Here is a 20,265-nt window from a genome sequence, read left to right as displayed (position 1 = left end):
TAAACATAACATACGTAAAATTTAAAAATAATCATACAGAAAGTTTGGGGCTTTTTGGTTTTACCTTATTAAGTAATTGTTATCAGGTAATAATTGTTAATTTTGAAGTTTGATTTGATATAATGTCATTTTCACAGAACGTCAACGGTTTCTTGTAGACGTATCTGTTTTAAAAAACTAAAGTCTTCTCGAATAGTTGAATTTAAATATTTTAAATAGTTTTTTTCTTTATTCTTTGTATTTTTTTTTGCTTCCGACGACTAAAAGAGATAAACTTTCCGAAACGTTAAGCATTTTTTTCTTTGTTAGGAAAATTTGTATAACTGTAAACATAACTTCTGACAAGTAGTTTCCGTTTTCGGTTTGGGTTTAACGCAGAAGTGTTTACAAAAAATAACTATTTTATTTTCTAGATTTTCTTGCAGTGCAGTGGCGAAATACCCATACAGGAGTTTTTTGGAGAGATGAATCCGCCACATAGGTATAGACATTTTTTAACAGATATCATTCAAAATTTACTAAGTTTTTATGAACAAATCAGAACAGCAAAATTAAAAATTCATTGACCACAATACACCAAAACAGAATTTTAATCATCTCTTGATGATGCTAATATAGCTCGCGAAACGGGTGTATAGTGTTAAACGTGCAGTGTTTGGGTGTATTGTGGTGAATTAGTGTTTTATTCTGCTGTTGTAACACCAAAGGTTTCAACCACCAACCGGAATAAATCAGAACATCGTTCAAAATCACTTTGCGTGCACTTCACACGCATATTCTTAATAAATCTGGCGAACAGTAACACTAAACAACTAAAAATCGTTAAAATACTAACTATTAAACGCACATTGGGAGTACTGCTGTGTAAGAGCTTCACTGTACTGTCCGGGACTGTATTGTGGGGGCGCTACGTACGGATCGTACCGGTCGTACAGCGCGTACTTTTCGGCGTAAAGCGCGTCTTCGTCGGCGGGCCTCTGTAGAGGTCCGTACGCGTACGGCGATATCATGATACTGACGTAAAGAGAGGCGATGCAGGAGCAAACGCAAAGCCATCAGCAGTGTCGGAAGGGCCTTAGAACGTGGGATGGGTGGCAGGCAGCCGAGTAGGGTAGGAGGCAGGGACGGATTTGGAAGATTTTAATCCACATTTTGCCAGTTTGCGTTGTCTTTTATATTTTACATATCATCATCATAATTTGTCACATTTAGATACTCTCTTTGTAGTTGGGCCCATTGTTGGCTATGCGAGTCCAAGTTATCCCTTCTAATTTCCTAATAATATTACGGTCCCATCTCAGGTTCGGTCTTCTTTTAGGTTTCTTAATTTCTCTTGGGTACCTTGAGGTAATTTTTGTGGTTCATTTGTTGCCCGTCCTTCTTGCCAGGTGTCCTGCCCATTGCCACTTGAGGGATTTGACTCTGTGGATGACATCTATTACCTGGGTCTCTTTTGTCGTATCCACTCTATTCCTTTATGGTCTCTCTTGGTTAATCCCAGTATATTTCTTTCCATTGAGCGTTGTGCGACCTGGCAGTTGGCATGGTGTCCGTTTTAAGGATCCAGGTCTCGCATGCATGGGTCATGATTGATAGTACACATTGGTCTAATGTTTTCTTCTTTAGATAGAGTGGAATTCTAAATTTAAATGTCATTTAGTTTCTTCCATACATACTCCATGCGAACTTAATTCTTCTGTTGATTTATAATCTTATAATATAACATAATATTAAGATAATCTTTTCTAAAAAGAGGTTTAACATTTTTTTATAATGACGTTTTGAATCCATTTTTAATAACTTAATTCTTTTTCTATTTCGGAATAGAGAAGAATTTCATTAGACAGAAATAATTTTGAAAATTACTTAAATTTAAAGTCTTAAATCAGCTTGCGAAAAAGGACTTAACTAGTTAAAATGATTAAAATAAAAGTTAATAATAATTACGCTGTACTGTTATCGGGTCGCTCTCAGGGGTCGGATAAAGCGGGTGTGTGGCAGAAGGAAATATACAGGGTGTCCCGGAAATAAGTGCAAGTATTTTAACTGGGAGTATAGTTCAACCCCAGAAACACGCCTATGAGGTTATATTCGGAATTTTTTGAAAAATATTTTGGAATTTTTTTTAGTTTTTAGTTAAAAAACATAATTTCTTACTTAAACATAATATGGCAACATAGATAGTAGATTAAATTTACAAGAAAGAAAATCCAGAAAACATCCAGTTGTTCTTAAAATTTTATCAAAAAATATTTTTTTTAGAAATTTTCAAAGTAAAATAACTCCGCGTTATTTTGAACTTAAAAAACGATAAAGAGAAAATATGTTTCTTTTATCGAGATCTACCACCCCTTAAAATACTAAATATTTCTGGGACACCCTGTATATAATATTTCAGAAATCTTTCAGAATCGTGTTAAGCCACATCGAAAATTCCAAACACATCTGCTTTGATTAAGGCTTGATTAAGGTTTGCAGAGCTTCAGCATTTGCCATAAAATGGCCAGCAATCTGTTACAAAACCATATAAATTATATATCACTGTAATCACAAAACTTCAATCTATTTCCGTATTGTAACGGAATTTTAAACTATGTCTTTAATTTCGAGAAAATTTAGTCCAAACATAAGGAATATTTTGATGATGTTTGACCATCAAAATCTTAAAAATAAAGGAGTTGTCTAAAAATGTGCGACAATACGGATTTAGTATAAACCTTTACCTTTAATTTCCTTCTTCGTTTCTGTAAAAATACCTAGCCAATTTTACACGAAACGTTAAATGCCGAACACTTATTTTGCTACTTTTTTGGACTCTCAAGATGAACTCGGACATCTCGGAACTCGGACTCTTAAGATGAACTCTTCTAAATAATATATCAAAAAATATAGATACACCCACAGATTTTAGATAAAAAGAAACATATATTTTTGAACACGGTGCTTTAATCAAAAAACCCTTCTGTTACATTGTTTCTTGTTAGTCTAGATAGAAGGGCCATTATTTTTTCGAAACTTCCTAAATGCTTTCACGAATAACTCCTTTAATTTTCAGTTAAACATTAAAAACTTGCGCAACTCATTGTATTAAAGTACCCAGAGCTAATAGCTGGATAATTGGATGGAATTATTTATTAATAGATATAGTTGGTTTGTTTTATTATGCGTAGTGTTAGTAAGTCTCATAGGAGCTTAAAAATGTTTATAGGAATGTATTGTAATTTTTTTTTCACAGATAATATAATTAGCAGGGATAACTTAGGTGGAGATATTGGGACACCCCGTATTGATTGAAGTTTTCTGTGAGCTTGCAGGTCTGGTTTAAACTAATAAAACTTTTCAAGTGTAGTAATGACCTTTTCCGAACAGGACATAACCGAAAATAATTCCCAGCATTATCCATGTTAAAATTATTGCCGTAAACTACAAAAACCTCTCAACTTCGCGGTCTCAAAATCCGCCCGAAGTACCAGGGCCGTTGCCCCGCCCCCGAATTACTCCACATTACGTCGAATCTCTGTCGGACAAAAGTGCAGTTGTTCACGCACGCTCCATTAAAGGAACTTTTATGAATGAGCTGTTTCGAATTTCGAGAGCATTGTGCAAAATCGGTGTCTTCGATGGAAGAAAGGCCCAAGGAAAAATGGTAATGCGGGCCGGCGAGGGCATTTCAACCGGATAGGAGCGGATTGAGGAGATGGGATGAAACGCCGACTCGGGTACCGATGGGACGGGGTATTTTACGAATGTTATTTATTGTTACGCTGGAGAGCAGAAAGGTTGCTTATTGTCGTGTCGATAAGCTTCTTAACGCCATAAGCTGAAGAGGCTCGGAGAACAGGCACGGACTAAGTGAGTTTTCAACTAAAACATTTCTGCAGATATGCACAGGGTGTGGTACATTTGAGGGTTGAAGTAGAGGGAAATGGGGGTTTGGTTTGGTTGTAAGACGTAGGAATGACGTCATAAATCAGGTAAGAACGGTTAAAATATGCTAATAAACAAGAATAAATAGGTTTGAACCACTTTGAACCGCTTTTGAACTGCTTTGAATCGCTTTTTAGTTTAAAACAAGACCTGTTCAAGAGACCTGTTAATTTTTTGTTCACACCCATGTTCTTACCTGATTTATGACGTCATTCCTCCTCCTTGCTCCTTGCTGAGGAGGAAGACCTCCTCCTGGATGTTCACACCCCCATTTCCCTCTACTGGTTGATTTTATTTATTAATTGCAAATGAGAAATATCCGAATACTTTCGAGGATAGAGATGTTATACGGGATGGTCCGAACTGTATTCCGGAAACTTCATGCATTGTAGATAAAAATAAGTAAAAAAGTCCGTATAAATGTATGTCTTAAAATGCTTAGTTTCGGAGGTACAGGGTGTGGAAGTTTCATTTTTATTTCGATTTTTTGAACTAATTTCTGATTTTGTCGCAGAACAATTTATGATTAATTAAAAAAAAACTTCCGAAATTTATATTTCAGTCAAATATCTATCTACCCAACGCGTGTTTATCTTTTGTCAATATTGACATGAATTGACGATTTCTATTCTAAACATCTTGAAAACGACTGCTCGTAGCGCTTTTTTCCGAGAGACATTTTTTTTACGTAAAAAGTCACAATCATGTATATGTCTTCACTTAGTAGTTTTATACAGGTACGGACAAAAAGTTATTACTCTTCAAAACAGTTAAAACATATGTAGGTGGCGCTCCCTACAAATATAAGTCATATTGACATCAAAATCAAATTTTTCATGTCAAAAAAAACCTAGACACCAATTTTCATCTAAATATTGACGTTACTTCAGAAATAATCTGGAAAAAATCGAAATAAAAATGAAACTTCTACACCCTGTATATTTTAGGAAGATCTATTTTAACTTCTATAAGGTGGCTCGAAAAGTGAGTGGATCGGGATGATTTTTTAAATGGAACACCCTTTACATTATTGCATTTATGGCTGCCTTTCAGATCGCTTTACAAAATCCTAGGATATGAGTAAATATATTTCGATAATTTCAGAGATATTAAGAAATAAATAAAAAAATATACAAGTTGTTAACTGGACAGTTACTTATCGGGGAACAGAATGGGCAACACTGCCTATTGAGAACGCATGCACTTATAGGGTTTTCAGCCGACTCGTCCCGTCGCGTCGCGTCGTGTATCGACGAGCGGGCTGAGGTTGCCATATTTCAATCATAAAGCTCTTGCCACGAGTAATAAACAAATTAACAACCTGTATATTTTTAACGTTCCCTAAAAAAATAAAAATACAAGAATTGTCCTGAAATTAAAACTATATTAAATATTAACCAAGCAGAAAGTAGTCTCGACTGACTAGTGAGAAAGAAAATCTAGGAACTAGTGGGGTTAGAACAGTCGGAAGGGTTTGACAAAGAATTAATACACTTGTTAATTGTCAAGCTTTCGGAATTTATTCATTCCTTCCTCAGAACACTAAAATGGAAATACAATTTATGACAATGACAATTATTGCTCTAAAAGTTATGAAGTTTTTTCTTCTTAACTTTTAGAGCAATAATTGTCTAACATGTATTTCCATTTTAGTGTCCTGAGGAAGGAGGAAGGAATGAATAAATTCCGAAAGCTTGACAATTAACAAAGTGTATTAATTCTTTGTCAAACCCTTCCGACTGCAACCCCACTAGTTCTTAGATTTTCTTAAATATTAACTGTAGATGGTCTATACTTACTTTTCTATAAATATCGTAAACTTAAATTATACAGGGTATTCAATATTCTACGCCTAACTTTCTAAAATATAAAATAATTTTTGTTTGGTTTTTAAATGGGATACCCTGTTTACTATTTTATAATTAGGAAATTTTTTTCAACAAACAATTTTAAACCTGTTTACCTCATAATAAATATAACAAATATAATTTCTGTTTGTTTCATTTCACAGAATATTTTGTGTAATACCTGCCCTATTCATTGATTCTGAATCGTATAAAACATTTTTTAATTAATCCTCTTCATGATTTGCCGTTTGATGTAAATACCATATACTGAAAAATTATTTGTAAAAATATGTACCTTAAATATTAAGCTAAATTCATTCCTTTTTTTGTTTGGATTTCTATAAATGCAACAGTGTATGTGTGTCGATACAAAATTGAAAGCGACTTGAAATATTCAATTCATCAATCCAATTAGAAAAAATGTATATACCTCTGTGGCGGATTCATCTCTTCAAAAAAGTCCTACGGGTATTTCGCCACTTCTGTAAAGGTACGCGCACACTGAGCAGCGCCGCACGCGCATCACGAATCGCACTTTTTTTTTTCGCACACACTGACCCGTAGCGACCGCGCCGCACTCGCCGCATTGTTCACTCTTTTGTTTTTTTTGTCCCTACTACAGTCGTATTTGCCAATCGAATTTCTCATCAGTCGTTTCCGGAGTCATGTCTGCAGTGATAAGCGTGTTTTTTTACGAACAAGAAAAAATTATGAGCTCCTTGTTAATAGGAGAAGAAGCAATCACGAGAAAAAATCGAAATTTATGGGTTCACAATATTTGCGAAAAGTTTACCTTTAGGAGGGTTTGGTTTAATTCCACACATTATTACCATATTTAATTGAGGACGAACTAAAATTTCTTCAATATTTCAAAATGAGCCATGAAAAAGTTGCAAACTCTCTTAGCATATTGAATTTCTAATCTCCTCTTCGGCTAGTTCGATTCGGGTACCCGCATAGAGTGAAAGAAATTGCGTGTAACGACAGCAGCACTACTAGCTGCATTGACCGAAAATCTGGCCCAACGCTGGCCGCATTTTCGTCGATGCGATTCGTGCGGCTCTGGCTAGTGTGCGCATCTTCATTGAAAGTAACACAAACAATATTTTTCTTCGGTGGATGCAGCGCGTGCGGCTTTGGTCAGTGTGCGCGTACTTTAAGAAAAGCTGTGTGGATTCTGCCTATGAATTGGGGGTTTTATTTCGTTTAATGTTTTGTCAATAAAAGGTTGTGGATATTCGTTTTTCATTCATGCATTTTTAATGTGGTTTATATCTTTGTTTAGCGAATTATTATTTTGTATTGCCCTATCATAGAAACATTTTATAACACCTTTTTTACGCTTATACTGTAGTAATGTACTGCGTTTGTAGTTAAATGTTTCAGAATTTTGTTAATCTTTTTTGTATTAAATTAGGTAATTACTAATTACTTGATAGTGAACCCTCATTTACTAATAAACTAATTTTTGTTTAATATAATAATATGAGTGGAATTTTTTTTCAAAAAAAAACCTTTCCAAATATATGATTATTTTTAAATTCGTTTAATTTTTCAAAGGTCTATGTGTATTTTAGGGCAAATCTCAAGTTCATTTTTATTATACAGCCTCTTAAAGGTTAATGGGTTTTTGGCTTTTTTTCCTCGCCGACTCTCTAATGGATTTTTATGAATTTTGAATTAGCACCCCAAAGGCATATAAAAAGGGTAGGTTTCTAATGAAAACCATTTTAATATCAGACGTCGTCAGAAGTTAACAAAAAGCTGACATAGATTAAACAAAAGTATTTTTAAACTAAAAAAAAAATAATTATATATTTTGTATTATTTTACAAAAATTTTATATTTATATTTAGAGTTGCAGAAACTTAATATCAGTATGAACCGACGGATGCCTACAGACAGTTATAGCAGCCGAGGGAGGCAATACAGAGTATTTTTTACAAGTTATTTGTTTGTTTGTACACTTAGTTATTTCAGTTAATTTTATAATATGCTTAATTCTCTCAGTGTTACTAATACATATTTATTAAAACCAAGCATGTATCGTTTTTTAAATTTTATTATAGAGTGCAAATCGGTGTTGATATGACGACATATGACATTACGACAATTATCACCAAAGTTACCTCGTGATATTAAAAAATAACATCATAAAGTTGATCATGATGTTGAAAAAATATTGTAAAAAAATTTTTGGTGGTGTTGACATGATACAAAAAAGAAAATGCTCAGGAGACATGGTTTTGATTGAAAAATAATGTTTTAGGAACAGTTACTCACGAAATTATTGCACAGGGTGTTTTAAAGTTAAGGTAAAAAAGAACCATTCAATTAACCCTGTATAATAAGCCAAATACTATAGTTTATAAAAAAAACTGAGTTTATGAATTAAAGTTGATAGATTTATATACAGTTTGCTAAAAAAATCATAAAAATAGGGCTAAAAGCTAAAAGTAAAAAAATATAACACTAAACTTGACGGAAAAAATCTCCGTATACTTCCTGTTTCACCGGAAATGACTACAACTTTTGATTTTTAAATGCCACCCTCGGTATTTTTATACTTTATTCGGTAGAAAATGACATTCTGAATAGAATGACATAGATATCATATGTCAATTTTTGACATTCTCGCTTAATAAAAAAATATTTTTAATTTTTTTATCAAGCGATTTATTTTAAATTCAATCTAGAGTGCCATGAATGGGCTATGTTAAAAACAAAATAATGCTGGGCTATGTTAAAAACACTAATTCTTCATCAAGGAGCCTGGGAAAAATAGATTTGATCGTCTAATGTTTTTAATGTCTTGTCCTGGCCAGTTAGAAAATGCTCAAATGGCATTTTTAATCATATCTCAATTTTTTCAAATGGAACGAGGGTGGCTCATTATCATATTTGGAAAAAGCATTTTTTTACGAATAATTTGATACCACACACTTGGTATTTCGAGTCAAATTTTCGTTACGAACCGCAAGTTATAATTTCAAATAAACCATATGCGAAATGTCAAAAGTTGACATATGATATGTCATTCTATTCAGAGTGGTATTTTCTATCGAATAAAGTAAAAAAATACCGGGGTGTCATTTAAAAATCAAAAGTTGTAGTCATTTCCGGTAAAACCGGAAGTGACCGAAAACAATTGAATATGTCAATCAATCCTAATTTATGTCATATACTAACATACCAAATCTCGTTTTTTAACTAAAAAAAAAGTTATAGGGGTTTCTTCTGAGACTCACCCGGTAGACAGAAGAAATACATTCATTTTTAATCATTTTTTAGATGCCGAAGCTATACTATTTATAAAAATGATATTTTTTTATAAGTTTAAATATGAATTTCCATCAAATATTGACTCAATCTTCTATTAAAATAAAATTATATTGTCAAGTTTTTTTTTGGATCTAAGAAAAGACTGTATAAATTTTTCTTTAAGAAAAAAAAGCACATTATACTTGGTGGTTTTATTTTCCAAGGGTAAAATAAACGAACATTTTCATAAGAACTATGCAGTTTTTTACATGAGATGAAGGAAAATAGAGATTTTTTCGCGGAGACTACTTTTTGGTGTTTTATGTAAAAGAAAAAAGTACGTACATTATTCATTTTATAGAAATAATATTTTTTAAAATGAATGGAAAATATATGCCACATTATGTTTAAGAGTCTATTACGGCTGTACTGTTCGGGTCGCTCTCAGGGGTCGAGTAAAGCGGGTGTGGGATTGGCTGGGCCGAAGGAAATATATATATTATATTTCAGAAATCTGCCTAAGGCTTAGCCCTATCTTGTTGTGTTAAGCCACACCCAAAATTCCAAACACACGTGCTTTGATTAAGGCTTGATTAAGGTTTGCAGAGCTTCAGCATTTGCCATAAAAAAGCGAGCAATTTTTTACAAAACCGTATAAATTATATATCACTGTAATCACAAAACTTCAATCTATTTCCGTATTGTAACAGAACTTTAAATTATGTCTTTATTTTCGAGAAACATAAGGAATATTTTGTTGATTTTTGACCATCAAAATCTTAAAAATAAAGAAGTTGTCTAAAAAATTCTAAAAATGTGCTACAATATGGATATAGTATAATCCTTTATTTTTAATTTCTTTCTTCATTTGTGTAAAAATACCTAGCCAGTACATAAAACGTTAAATATATATTTACATAAAACGTTAAATGCCGAACGCTTTTTTTGCTACATTTTCGGACTAGTGAAATGAACTCTTAAGATATGAATTCAACACAGATTTTAGATAAAAAGAAACATATATTTTTGAACACTGTGCTTTATTCAAAAAACCCTTCTGTTGCATTGTTTAACATTTTTTCTTGTTAGTCTAGACAAAAGGGCCATTATTTTTTCGAAACTTCCTAAATGCTTTCACGAATAACTACTGTAATTTCCCGTTAAACATTAAAAACTTGCGCAACTCATTCTATTAAAGTACCCAGAGCTAACAGCTGGATAATTGCATGGAATTATTATTAGATATAGTTGGTTTGTTTTATGCATAGTTTTAGTAAGTATCATAGGAACTGAAAATGTTTTTAGAAATTTATTTAGTTTTTTTCTATAGCAACTGTTAAAATTGCCTTATATCTATCAAAAATAGTAGATAAAATAGTACCTTACAGGAAGGGTAGATTAAATGATACTTTAACATCGAGAATAGGTTAAAAACTTCATTTTTTCTGGCACGTATTTTAATTGCTTCCATTTTTGAAAATTTTTGTATTTCTTTTTGATAAGTTATTCGGGATTTAAATGGAAGTAGTTTCCCCATATAACACAACACAATCCTATAGATATCTTGAGAATATCCACCAAGGATATAGTAAATATCTTAGGGATATCCAAAAACCAGAGGAGGCTATTCATGGGATATCCAGATGGGACAAAAAAAGTCATCTTCAAGACATCCCTAGGCAAGCCTTTTACGATTATTTGGGATATTTATAGGATAATGCAAGGATGATGTTAGGAGAATTATAGAATATTTTTAGGACATTATATGAGGACTGTTATTTGACAATACTTACTTCATCCTTAGTTTATAGTAAAAACGTTCACGATTTAGTTTTAGCCACATTTTGACGTTATTCATTGGATATTTTTATTAACAGCTCTAAAATATACCTAAATATTATGTCAATGAATTTTGCGTCAAAATTTAGAAGTTTATTTGTATGAGTTAAGAGCTTTCAATTTATACTGTACCATCGAAAAAAAACGGCGTTCAGTTGGCTTGAAAATTACGATCGATGACATTCCCCATATAATTTTACATACAAAATAACAGCAATCTTCATTTCCAAGCCACCTCTGACGCCGTTTTTTACGATCGTATGGTATTATACCTTTGTACCCATATGGTATTATACCAGATTATACTACCCTTTATGGAGTCTAGCGTTTATGTCTAGCAGCAACAGTTTGCCTCAAAGTTTTACACCAAACACCACACATTCCAGAAACTCACAATAAAACACAAAAATAGGATTTCTGTTCGAATAGATCAAATACGAAAATGGGTTTAGGGATAAAGAACAAGCGCTTTTCAACAAATTTTCATCTATAATTTGGTCACAATTTTTTCATTGTGAGACCCTGAGTCGTTCGTCGTATTTCGCCATTATAGTTTAATAGTTGAGGTTAGGATAGAATTTTCTGCTAGAACAAGGCTAGAACTATGATTATAAGAAAAAACTAAGTCAAACTCAACCAGTTTTATTAGTTTCAGTCATTTTTAAGCCCATGCAATATCGACAAACGACCGAATTCACCTGGAATTTCACCAAATCAAAGAACTGAATAATACACGATGCAAAAACAAACAACTGTCGAGATGGATTGTGGGAAATTTTTTGCGCGGGGGGGTTTTAAATTCTCTGTATTACTGGAAGTGGCCAAGCTCATAAATATCCAGATTATCCAGAAGATACCAACAGGATATTTTGTTGCCTTGACGTAATATATATCTATCTGTACGGTTTATTGCATTTTATGTAATATAAAAAGTAGTACATTATTTATTTTTCCTAAATATCTAGACGATATTGTTAGGATATTTTATTATCATGAGCATGTTTGGATATCTCAGCTGCATGTACATTAGATATACGACAGAGATATCCATAGGATATTCTATTCTGAGACATCTACAGGATTTCAGGATGTCTGGAGGATATCCTACAGATGTCTTTATAAGATGATCTTATAATGGAACATTCCGACATTCTATGAATATCCTGCGGATATTGTGTGTTATATGAGTTGGATATCGCGTTTGTCGTCTCAGCCTGAATATCTGTTGGTGATTTACTTATTTCGTTTTGAGCTATTTCGGGCTCCAATCCAATCAGCAATCGACACGAAAGAGAATTAAAAAATATTGACTCAAAACTGACAACTAAAGAGACAGCTTTATTTATTTGTCAAATTACATAGAAACCAACGCCAACCCAGCACAATATTTTTTCTACTCGTAATAAATTCCTTGAAATAATAATTTCTGAATATTTTTTAAAACGTAACTCGCTATAGAAAAAAAATATTTTTTTAAACTCCCGAATTAATCTTTTCGGTCGAAGATAAAATACCATTTTATTACATATTACATTTTTTTACATATTATTATCGTCTTGTATAAAAAATAACTAATAATTCTATTTTCATAAATGATATAATTAGCAGGGATAACTTGTATGGAGATTCTGGGACACCCCGTATTGAATATTTAAATAAATGATGAGTATTTAATTTAAACCAACAACACAAACATTTTAAATTAACCAAAACTCGTTGAATTATTACTTCAGATTAAATTATACAGAAGGATTGAAGCGAATTCATATGCTCTTTGTGGTGGATTTTACCCATTTTTTCTTTAGATGTGCTTTAACCACTTCCTCTTTGTGTATTTGTCCTCTGATGGCACCAGCGGCTATTTAAAAACCGATAAAATGAATATTAATGGACCTCTAGCCACAAAAGACCCAAAAACGGGACACGGCGGACAAATGGGCTTTTGACATTGGAAAAAAACTAATTTACATTACACTTGCGTGGCGCACTGAAGGAGGCGAGATTCCAACAGAGATGAATTCAATCGAAAATAACGCATGCGAGCCTATTGTCTTATTGTATTACGATACCATTGAAATTATTTGTATAGTGCCCGTAGAGTCATTAATAGATTCTTATTTCTGGCGGTAGAAAGGTAGCATAGATAATAGAAAAACGAATAATAGGATATGAGATACTCGTAGAATATTAATTTTAAAATTTTAATTACACAAAGGGTCGTTCTTTATACAGGAATTGTCAATCGGGAAATGTCCTAAAATGCTTCGTTTCAGAGATACAGGATGTTGAAGGTTAATTTTTATTTCGTTTTTTTTAAACTTCTGAAGTAATGTCGATTTTAGATGAAAATTGGTGTTTTTAGATATGAGAAATTCCTACATGTAAAGAATGCCAACTATTCAGGGTGTTGCTTAATGACATGCTAATATTTAAGGGTGATTCTGGGACTCATTCTAAGAAAAAAAACTTCTCAAGTTTTCACATACAAGGTGATAAACTTTTCTAATTTTCTCCGATGTTATATTTGATACACGTTTTCCATGCATCAAATTGCTTATTTTGATATACAAAAAAATTGTTTTATTGTGTATAATATCACACAACAGAATTTTCAACATTTTCTCTAGAGAAAATTCTCTCTACAAGTCCTAAAAATCAAAACGCGTTTCTATGGTAATATAATTTCGATTTCATTCTTTGATAGATGGTTTATATTAGTTTGATTAACATGATAATTACTATAAACCATCAGTTAATGTCAAATTTGTTGCTGATATTTAAGTATCACATTTTCCCAAAACTCTTTCCGTAACATTAATAAAAATAAATTTTGTGCTTCTTTAACATTTTCAAACAAAAAATATGATGTTAATTAAAATTCTATCAATAACAATCAAAAGAAAGAACACGAAATTATTTTTCCATAGAAACGCTATTTGATTTTTAGGTCTATGAAAAAACTGAACTATACAGGGTGGCGCAGTACTTACTTATTAACTTTATTGTAGGTAAATTAAAGAAAAATAACCTGTTAAAAATTTAAATAAAGTCCATAAACTAATGTCGATTTTGAAAATAGCTACTAAGTGTCACTAGAAAATTGCCATGGCGACACCAGCCATCTTGATTGCAATTTTATTAAAAAATCGCCTTTTATTCAAAATCTGAGCCAGATAAGTATAGGAAACCCTAATATATTTTGAAAAAGTATTTAAATCTGCTTCGAACTATTTAAAAAAATACACAGTGTTGTATTTGAAATAACGAAGTTTTTATGTAAAATAAATATTTAAAATAGACCAGCAATTTTTGATACCCCTGTATATATTTAAGGGAGCAATCAAATTTTTTAGTAAAGTTTATTTCTCTGGCTTGAAAGTCAGCACAAGAATTAATTCTGAAAAGTAATATACAAGGTGTTGACAAACTTTTTTTATTACAGCTTGCATATTTAAATATCTTCAAATATCTCAAAAACCAAAGCTTTTTACAGGGTGTTGCATTTGAAATAACAAAGTTTTTATGTAAAATAAATCCTTAAGATTGATCATTAATTTTTGGTACCCCTGTATAAATTTAAGGAAACAATAACATTTTTCAGTAAAGCTTATTTCTTTACCTTTAAACTCAGCACAAAAATTAATTCTGAAGAGTAATGTACAGGGTGTTTATAACCAATTCTCTTGTAGCATGCATATTTAAATATCTTTAAATATCTCAATAACCAATGATTTTAAACATATTAAACCCTTATAATAAATGCCTTATTTTATGTCCAAGAATCCAAAAATTAAATAAAATACCGGGTGTTCCATAAGAAAAAATATAACTTTGGTATGGATCTTAGTTCTGACACACCCTGTACATTTCAAAATAATTTTAAATTATGCACATTGACTTTCCACATATCCCCATAAAATATTTTGTTTCTACATTTTTCCGTTTTCGTATAATCAACCGAGGCGAACGAGGTGCGCCACCCTGTATTTTCATGATTTTTTAATTCTCTAAAACGGTATGGAAACTTGGAAAAATATAAACGGGATTAACCATTTCAGAATAAGCAAACATTTTCATGAAGAATGCATTTTTCTCAAGACATCAATAATAAAAAAAACTTCTTCCTCTTGTAAAGACAATCCGGGGACGTACTGTACATATAATAAACAGAATCTTTTCTATAGAAAAATGACACATAAACTGGACATAACACAAAAGCGATCGTCTTTAAAACAACTAACTGCCACTTTTTATTTTTTAACAACAGCACTGTTTTTTTAGAAACGCTACAATTTTTAACAGGATAGGTACTAAAAATGGGTCATTTCTCTGAAGAAAATAACTGTGAATATATTTTTAAAAACCCCAATTCAAAGGATCTAACAGAAATTTTGTGCGCGCTCTATTTTTACACAAAAAACTCTATAAAGTACAGATTATGTTGTAAAAGTCCCAAAAAAGGCAAACCTTATTTTTATTGACTGGAATAAACAAGGTCACTTTTTAAAGGGGCTTTGCTCCAGTATTAGATAATAAATACCCTGATTTTAAAGGTCTGCGGCTAGTGTTTATGGCAGAAGCACTAAAAAATTAGTTTTACTTTACAGCCCGGTTAATAAAAAAAAGGTATAAACATAAAATTTTAAGAGCCAGTTTGAATATAACGGCACTTTTATCGACAGGAAGATTTTAAGATGTTGGCTTCGAAAAATATTGGCTTAATATTATTTTTAGATTGTTTTTTAAATGACCTTTATTACAGAGTTAATTTTTTTAATGTAATATAAAAATTATTTTATTTTAAATAATATACAGGGTGATCCGAACTGTATTCCGGAAACTTCGGCAACATATTCTGCAGATAAAAATAAGTATAAAAGTTCATATAAATGTATGTTCTAAAATGCTTAGTTTCTGTGATACAGGGTATAGAAGTTTCATTTTTATTTCGATTTTTTCCAAATAATTTCTGAAGTAACGTCATTATTTAGATGAAAATTGGTGTCTGGAAGTTTTTTGACACGAGAAATTTGATTTTGGTGTCAATATGACTCCTTCTAGTAGAGGACGCCACCTACATGTGTTTTAACTGTTTTGAAGCGTAATAACTTTTTGTCCGTACCTGTATAAAACTACCGAGCGAAAAAATATTCATCTCTGTGACTATCTACGTAAAAAATATCTCTTTGTAAAAATCGCTACTAGCAACCGTTCTTAAGATATTTAGAATGGAAATAGACAATACATGTCATTATTGACGAAAAATAAACACGTTGAGTAGATAGTTATTTCACTGAAAATTCCACACCTGTAAGTTTTAACCAATCAAAACGTGTTTTTTGACAAATCACAATGGTAACGGATAAATTTTAGTGAATTTTTTTTCTTTGTGGACCAACAGCGAATTATACTGGAAATTTTTTGAGGTTTATAATGACAGAATATGTTTTTGAGAGTCTGGTTTTTATTTGTTTATATGATAATTTTGATACATTTCAATTAGATAGCTGAGATGAAAGTTTGTAAACTGCTTCCATACGCTTGACTTCGATTTCCTAGTATTCGCGGGTGTCAACTGCTTAATCTCCTGGCGAATATTTTCTTTGCTTTCATGACCGAAGCGAAACATTTTTTTTAAGCCGTGCCGCTTGACAGCTTCAACACTGAAATAGTTTTTAGGTTTGGGTGTCACTTAGATGTCATAGTAACTAAATAATCAAATCGATCAAAAATCGAAAAATACATTTTAATGTATTTGATTTTCAAACACAATTTGGTGTGGAATTTTCTTACCGAATACCACACGAGCAAATTAAATCCCGAGATTTTTTCTCGCTCAGGAATATTCAAATCAAAATAGTCATGAGCTCGAAAAAATTTCCGGAAATAATTTGACCTCTAGTGGTATTACTAGTGAAAATAATAAATTTGGGAAATTTTAATTTTTTTAAATTAATCATAACTTTTTCTGCAAAAAATAATGATAGAACAGATTCTGTTGAACTTTTGGCACAAAAACATTTCAAATTTATGATTTCAGTCTAGTAACTATTTAGTCAACATAATATGTTTAATTTATGTCAATGATGACAGGTATTGATAATTTCGGTTCCAAATATCTCGAAAACCATTACTCGTAGCAATTTTTCCCAAGTGATCTTTTTTACGTAAAAAACATCGTAAATATATATATTTTTACTCGGTAGTTTTATACAGGTACGGACGAAAAGTTATTACTCTTCAAACCAGTTAAAAAATAAGTAGGTGGCGCCCTCTACTAGTAGGAGTCATATTGACATCAAAATCAAATTTCTCATGTCGAAAAACTCCAAAATACCAATTTTCATCCAAATATTGACGTTACTTTATAAATTATAGGGGAAAAAATCGAAATAAAAATAAAACTTCACCCTTTATCTCCGAAAATAAGCACTTTAGGACATACATTTATACGAACTTTTTTACTTATTTTTATCTGTAGAATATGCTGCCGAAGTTTCCGGAATACAGTTCGGACCACCCTGTATATGAAAATAAATCAGAATGTTGTTAAAAAAAGTTTCATCTTAAAATAACATTTTAATCAACCACAATTGTTTATCTCCATCATTTGCCGGTCTATACAGAAATTACAGCTCAACAACAAATAATTCATTATTTATAGTGATTTACAGTAATTTTATTAAATTATACGAATCTTCTCGTTGATTATTGGTTTGAAATAGATATGACAGTATCCTCCAATGAAAATGCGAGTTACTAACTCTCAATTCTAATTCTGAGCTGGCAAATGAGCTGCATGCTTTACCTGGACTGTTATTCAAAAGCTACAAACCTATTGATGAAAATATGCATGAAAATTTACTACACATCTTAAGATTGCAACAGTATCAATTTTTTTATAGTGATTTTCAGCCACGTATGGCACAGATCGTTACCTAGTGTTGCCACAAGCTTGTTTTTCATCGGGGTAGATTATCACGAGATAGCGGGGTTAAATTGCTCTACAAAGGGGTAGCTGTGACAACACTGCTGTTATCACCATGGCAATTTCCTCTCGCTTGAATTTTTACTCCCAACGCCTGTAAAGAGGATTAATTTCAAAAATTATACAGACTTTGTGACAAGATCTGTTAAGCCAAAAAGTTTTTTTATAAAAGTAGATATCATTTTTACAGTTACCAACCAAACAGAGAAATGACTAGGTACTTGGGAAATACCAGAATATGTAGGTAGGGTACTATACTTAAAAATTAATAAACGCACAACGGTTGTTAAGTAGGTAAATAAGCAATGAAAATCAAAACAAACAAATACGATTTGTGTAAACATTATTGTGTAATTTTTAATTCAAATACTACAGGACCACACATAACAGTTCCATAAAATCTTACACGAAGAGAGTAAATAGTGTGGCCCCAACTAAAGATGATGCCAGGCGCGACCATAAATTATTTTTTTATCGAATGAACATTTCCTCTGGGTTAAGTAATGCCGCCCGAAATAATTTCCAAATATTATTTTACAGCATAAAGCTTCATCGAGACCTTTAAATTAGGGGCCTCAATAATTAGTGTATAAGTTTGTTCCTCTAATTTAAATTTAAGCATGGTACTGTTCAAATTCCTATTTCTAAAGCATCAGCAGCTCGCTATATAGTATATTATTTAAAAACGCTGTCAATTTGTATTTTATATAGGCATATTGCACCATATTTTGTTTGACAACAATAACCGATTTTTAATTTTGACATTGATCGATGTCCGTCAATAAAATTATAACATCAAATCAAATGACAATGACCAAAGAATATACCTAGCTCAAAGACATTATAAAGATAGACCGAACATCTCATTCATAAATACTCGTTGGAAGTGTATCAAACATTCCAATGTGTCAAACAAGGACAGAAGAGACAGAGATGACTAAAATTTCCGACCCCGGCAACTAGGCGCATTTGGATTGTTCTAATGGCCAGTGGCGTATCGTTTTTTGGAAGGAATTTAATTAGTAAAGTAAAAGTAAAGTAATTAGTAAAATTTTTACTCCATATTAATATACTACATTAACACTTTTTCGTCAGATGAGTTTTGTTATAAGGTCTAATATAATAATATAATTAATATCCCATATATGTATACTTATGTTGAAACGTTAGTAGGTAGTTTTCGAAAATCGCTCCAACGTCGATTTTCAATTTAAACTTTCAGTTACTTCTATATAAACTTTCAGTTACTTTTGAATATTTACAGGGTGACTGGAGTTTCTGAAACAGTTCTATATTAGGTTTGTGGTTGGTGACTTTTCTTTCAATTTTTTTCAGAATATGGAGGCAATGGTAAAGCACATTTTAGACATTTTTGTAAACATAGGTGGCCGGAACATATTTTCAAACTAAAGTTGTAGATTTGCCATTAAATTTCCATTCCAGAAATACCTAGGGTTGCCACCTGTCCTTTTTGAAAAGGACAGTCCTTTCGACTTTTTGACTTAAAAGTACTTTTTTATTTACGGCTACTAAAATTACCGGCTACTACGTTCTTGTTTTAATAGATCAAAATTCAACAAATATAATTAGAAATTATTTTAATTGTAAGGGACTCCCTTGTGGGACGCCTATGTACAATTAAGGAGGAAATTTGTACCTACCTAGAAAAGACAAATTCGGGTAATTTGAGCTTATTTTTCCACACACTTGACACTGTCGTACCATATTGAAAATTCCCAGATTCAAAAAGTACGTTAAACAAAAGCAAAAACTACTGAAAACACTGAAAAGTTCACTTCAGACTTGATTCCGACTTCAAACACACCGTAAGCTAAACTTAGTACGCTATAACGGATCAAGGGCCGTCGCGAGGGGTGGTGGGACGGACGGCTCATTTTCATTCTGGAAGACTAGCAGTGACGTTGCCAATAGTTCTAGACGTTTCAGCACATTAAACAGTAAACATGTCCTTTAATAGTAACGCATATATCCTCTGGTTAATCACGCATGCTTCTTTAAAAATAAACTATTAATTTAATTAAGAAATTGAGATTTATTGATATCCGGTGAAGGTTTTAAAGTCACCTTTTCTGCAAATCAAACTAAGTAGATAGGCGCAAATTTGAGATGTGGCAATGTCGCCTTCTCTATCTCAGTTGGATTTTACAGTACGCAGTCAACCTCCCATTGTTTGATCGGGTTAAAATGCACAATGTAATATCTGTTCTTCCTAAATCTATGACCTAGCTAGAAAAAGAATGGACTCTGCCATACTGAAAAATGGTCCTACAGAAGTGGCGCCATCTATTGAGTAGGGCTTGTTTTAAATGGATCGAAGCCCGGGCTTTTTAAATGAACGATTTATTGAATTTTACTCTAAAATAATTAAATTTGATTATTAAA

The 20,265-nt window shown here is 32.0% G+C and overlaps 1 protein-coding gene across 7 annotated transcripts in view; it reads right to left on the bottom strand.

The window, feature by feature from the left end:
* LOC115890988 (teneurin-m) overlaps nucleotides 1-20,265 on the bottom strand; it is a 572,779-nt gene that overhangs the window by 80,199 nt on the left and 472,315 nt on the right. Inside the window, exon 1 of one of the 7 annotated variants that reach the window (XM_030911369.1) lies at nucleotides 836-1,025. The exons of 5 other annotated variants lie outside the window; for them this stretch is intronic. In XM_030911369.1, coding sequence (XP_030767229.1) covers nucleotides 836-1,010 — 175 coding nt within the window. In that variant the 5' untranslated portion in view covers nucleotides 1,011-1,025. Of the gene's footprint in view, nucleotides 1-835; nucleotides 1,026-20,265 lie in introns of those variants that run through there. One more of the 7 variants, XM_030911370.1, reaches the window with a different exon arrangement.

The sequence above is a fragment of the Sitophilus oryzae genome, unplaced genomic scaffold (assembly GCF_002938485.1).
Source record: "Sitophilus oryzae breed Bouriz unplaced genomic scaffold, Soryzae_2.0 scaffold_942_pilon_pilon, whole genome shotgun sequence".
NCBI classification, from domain to species: Eukaryota; Metazoa; Arthropoda; class Insecta; order Coleoptera; family Curculionidae; genus Sitophilus; species Sitophilus oryzae.
This window is presented reverse-complemented; position numbering and strand designations above follow the sequence as displayed.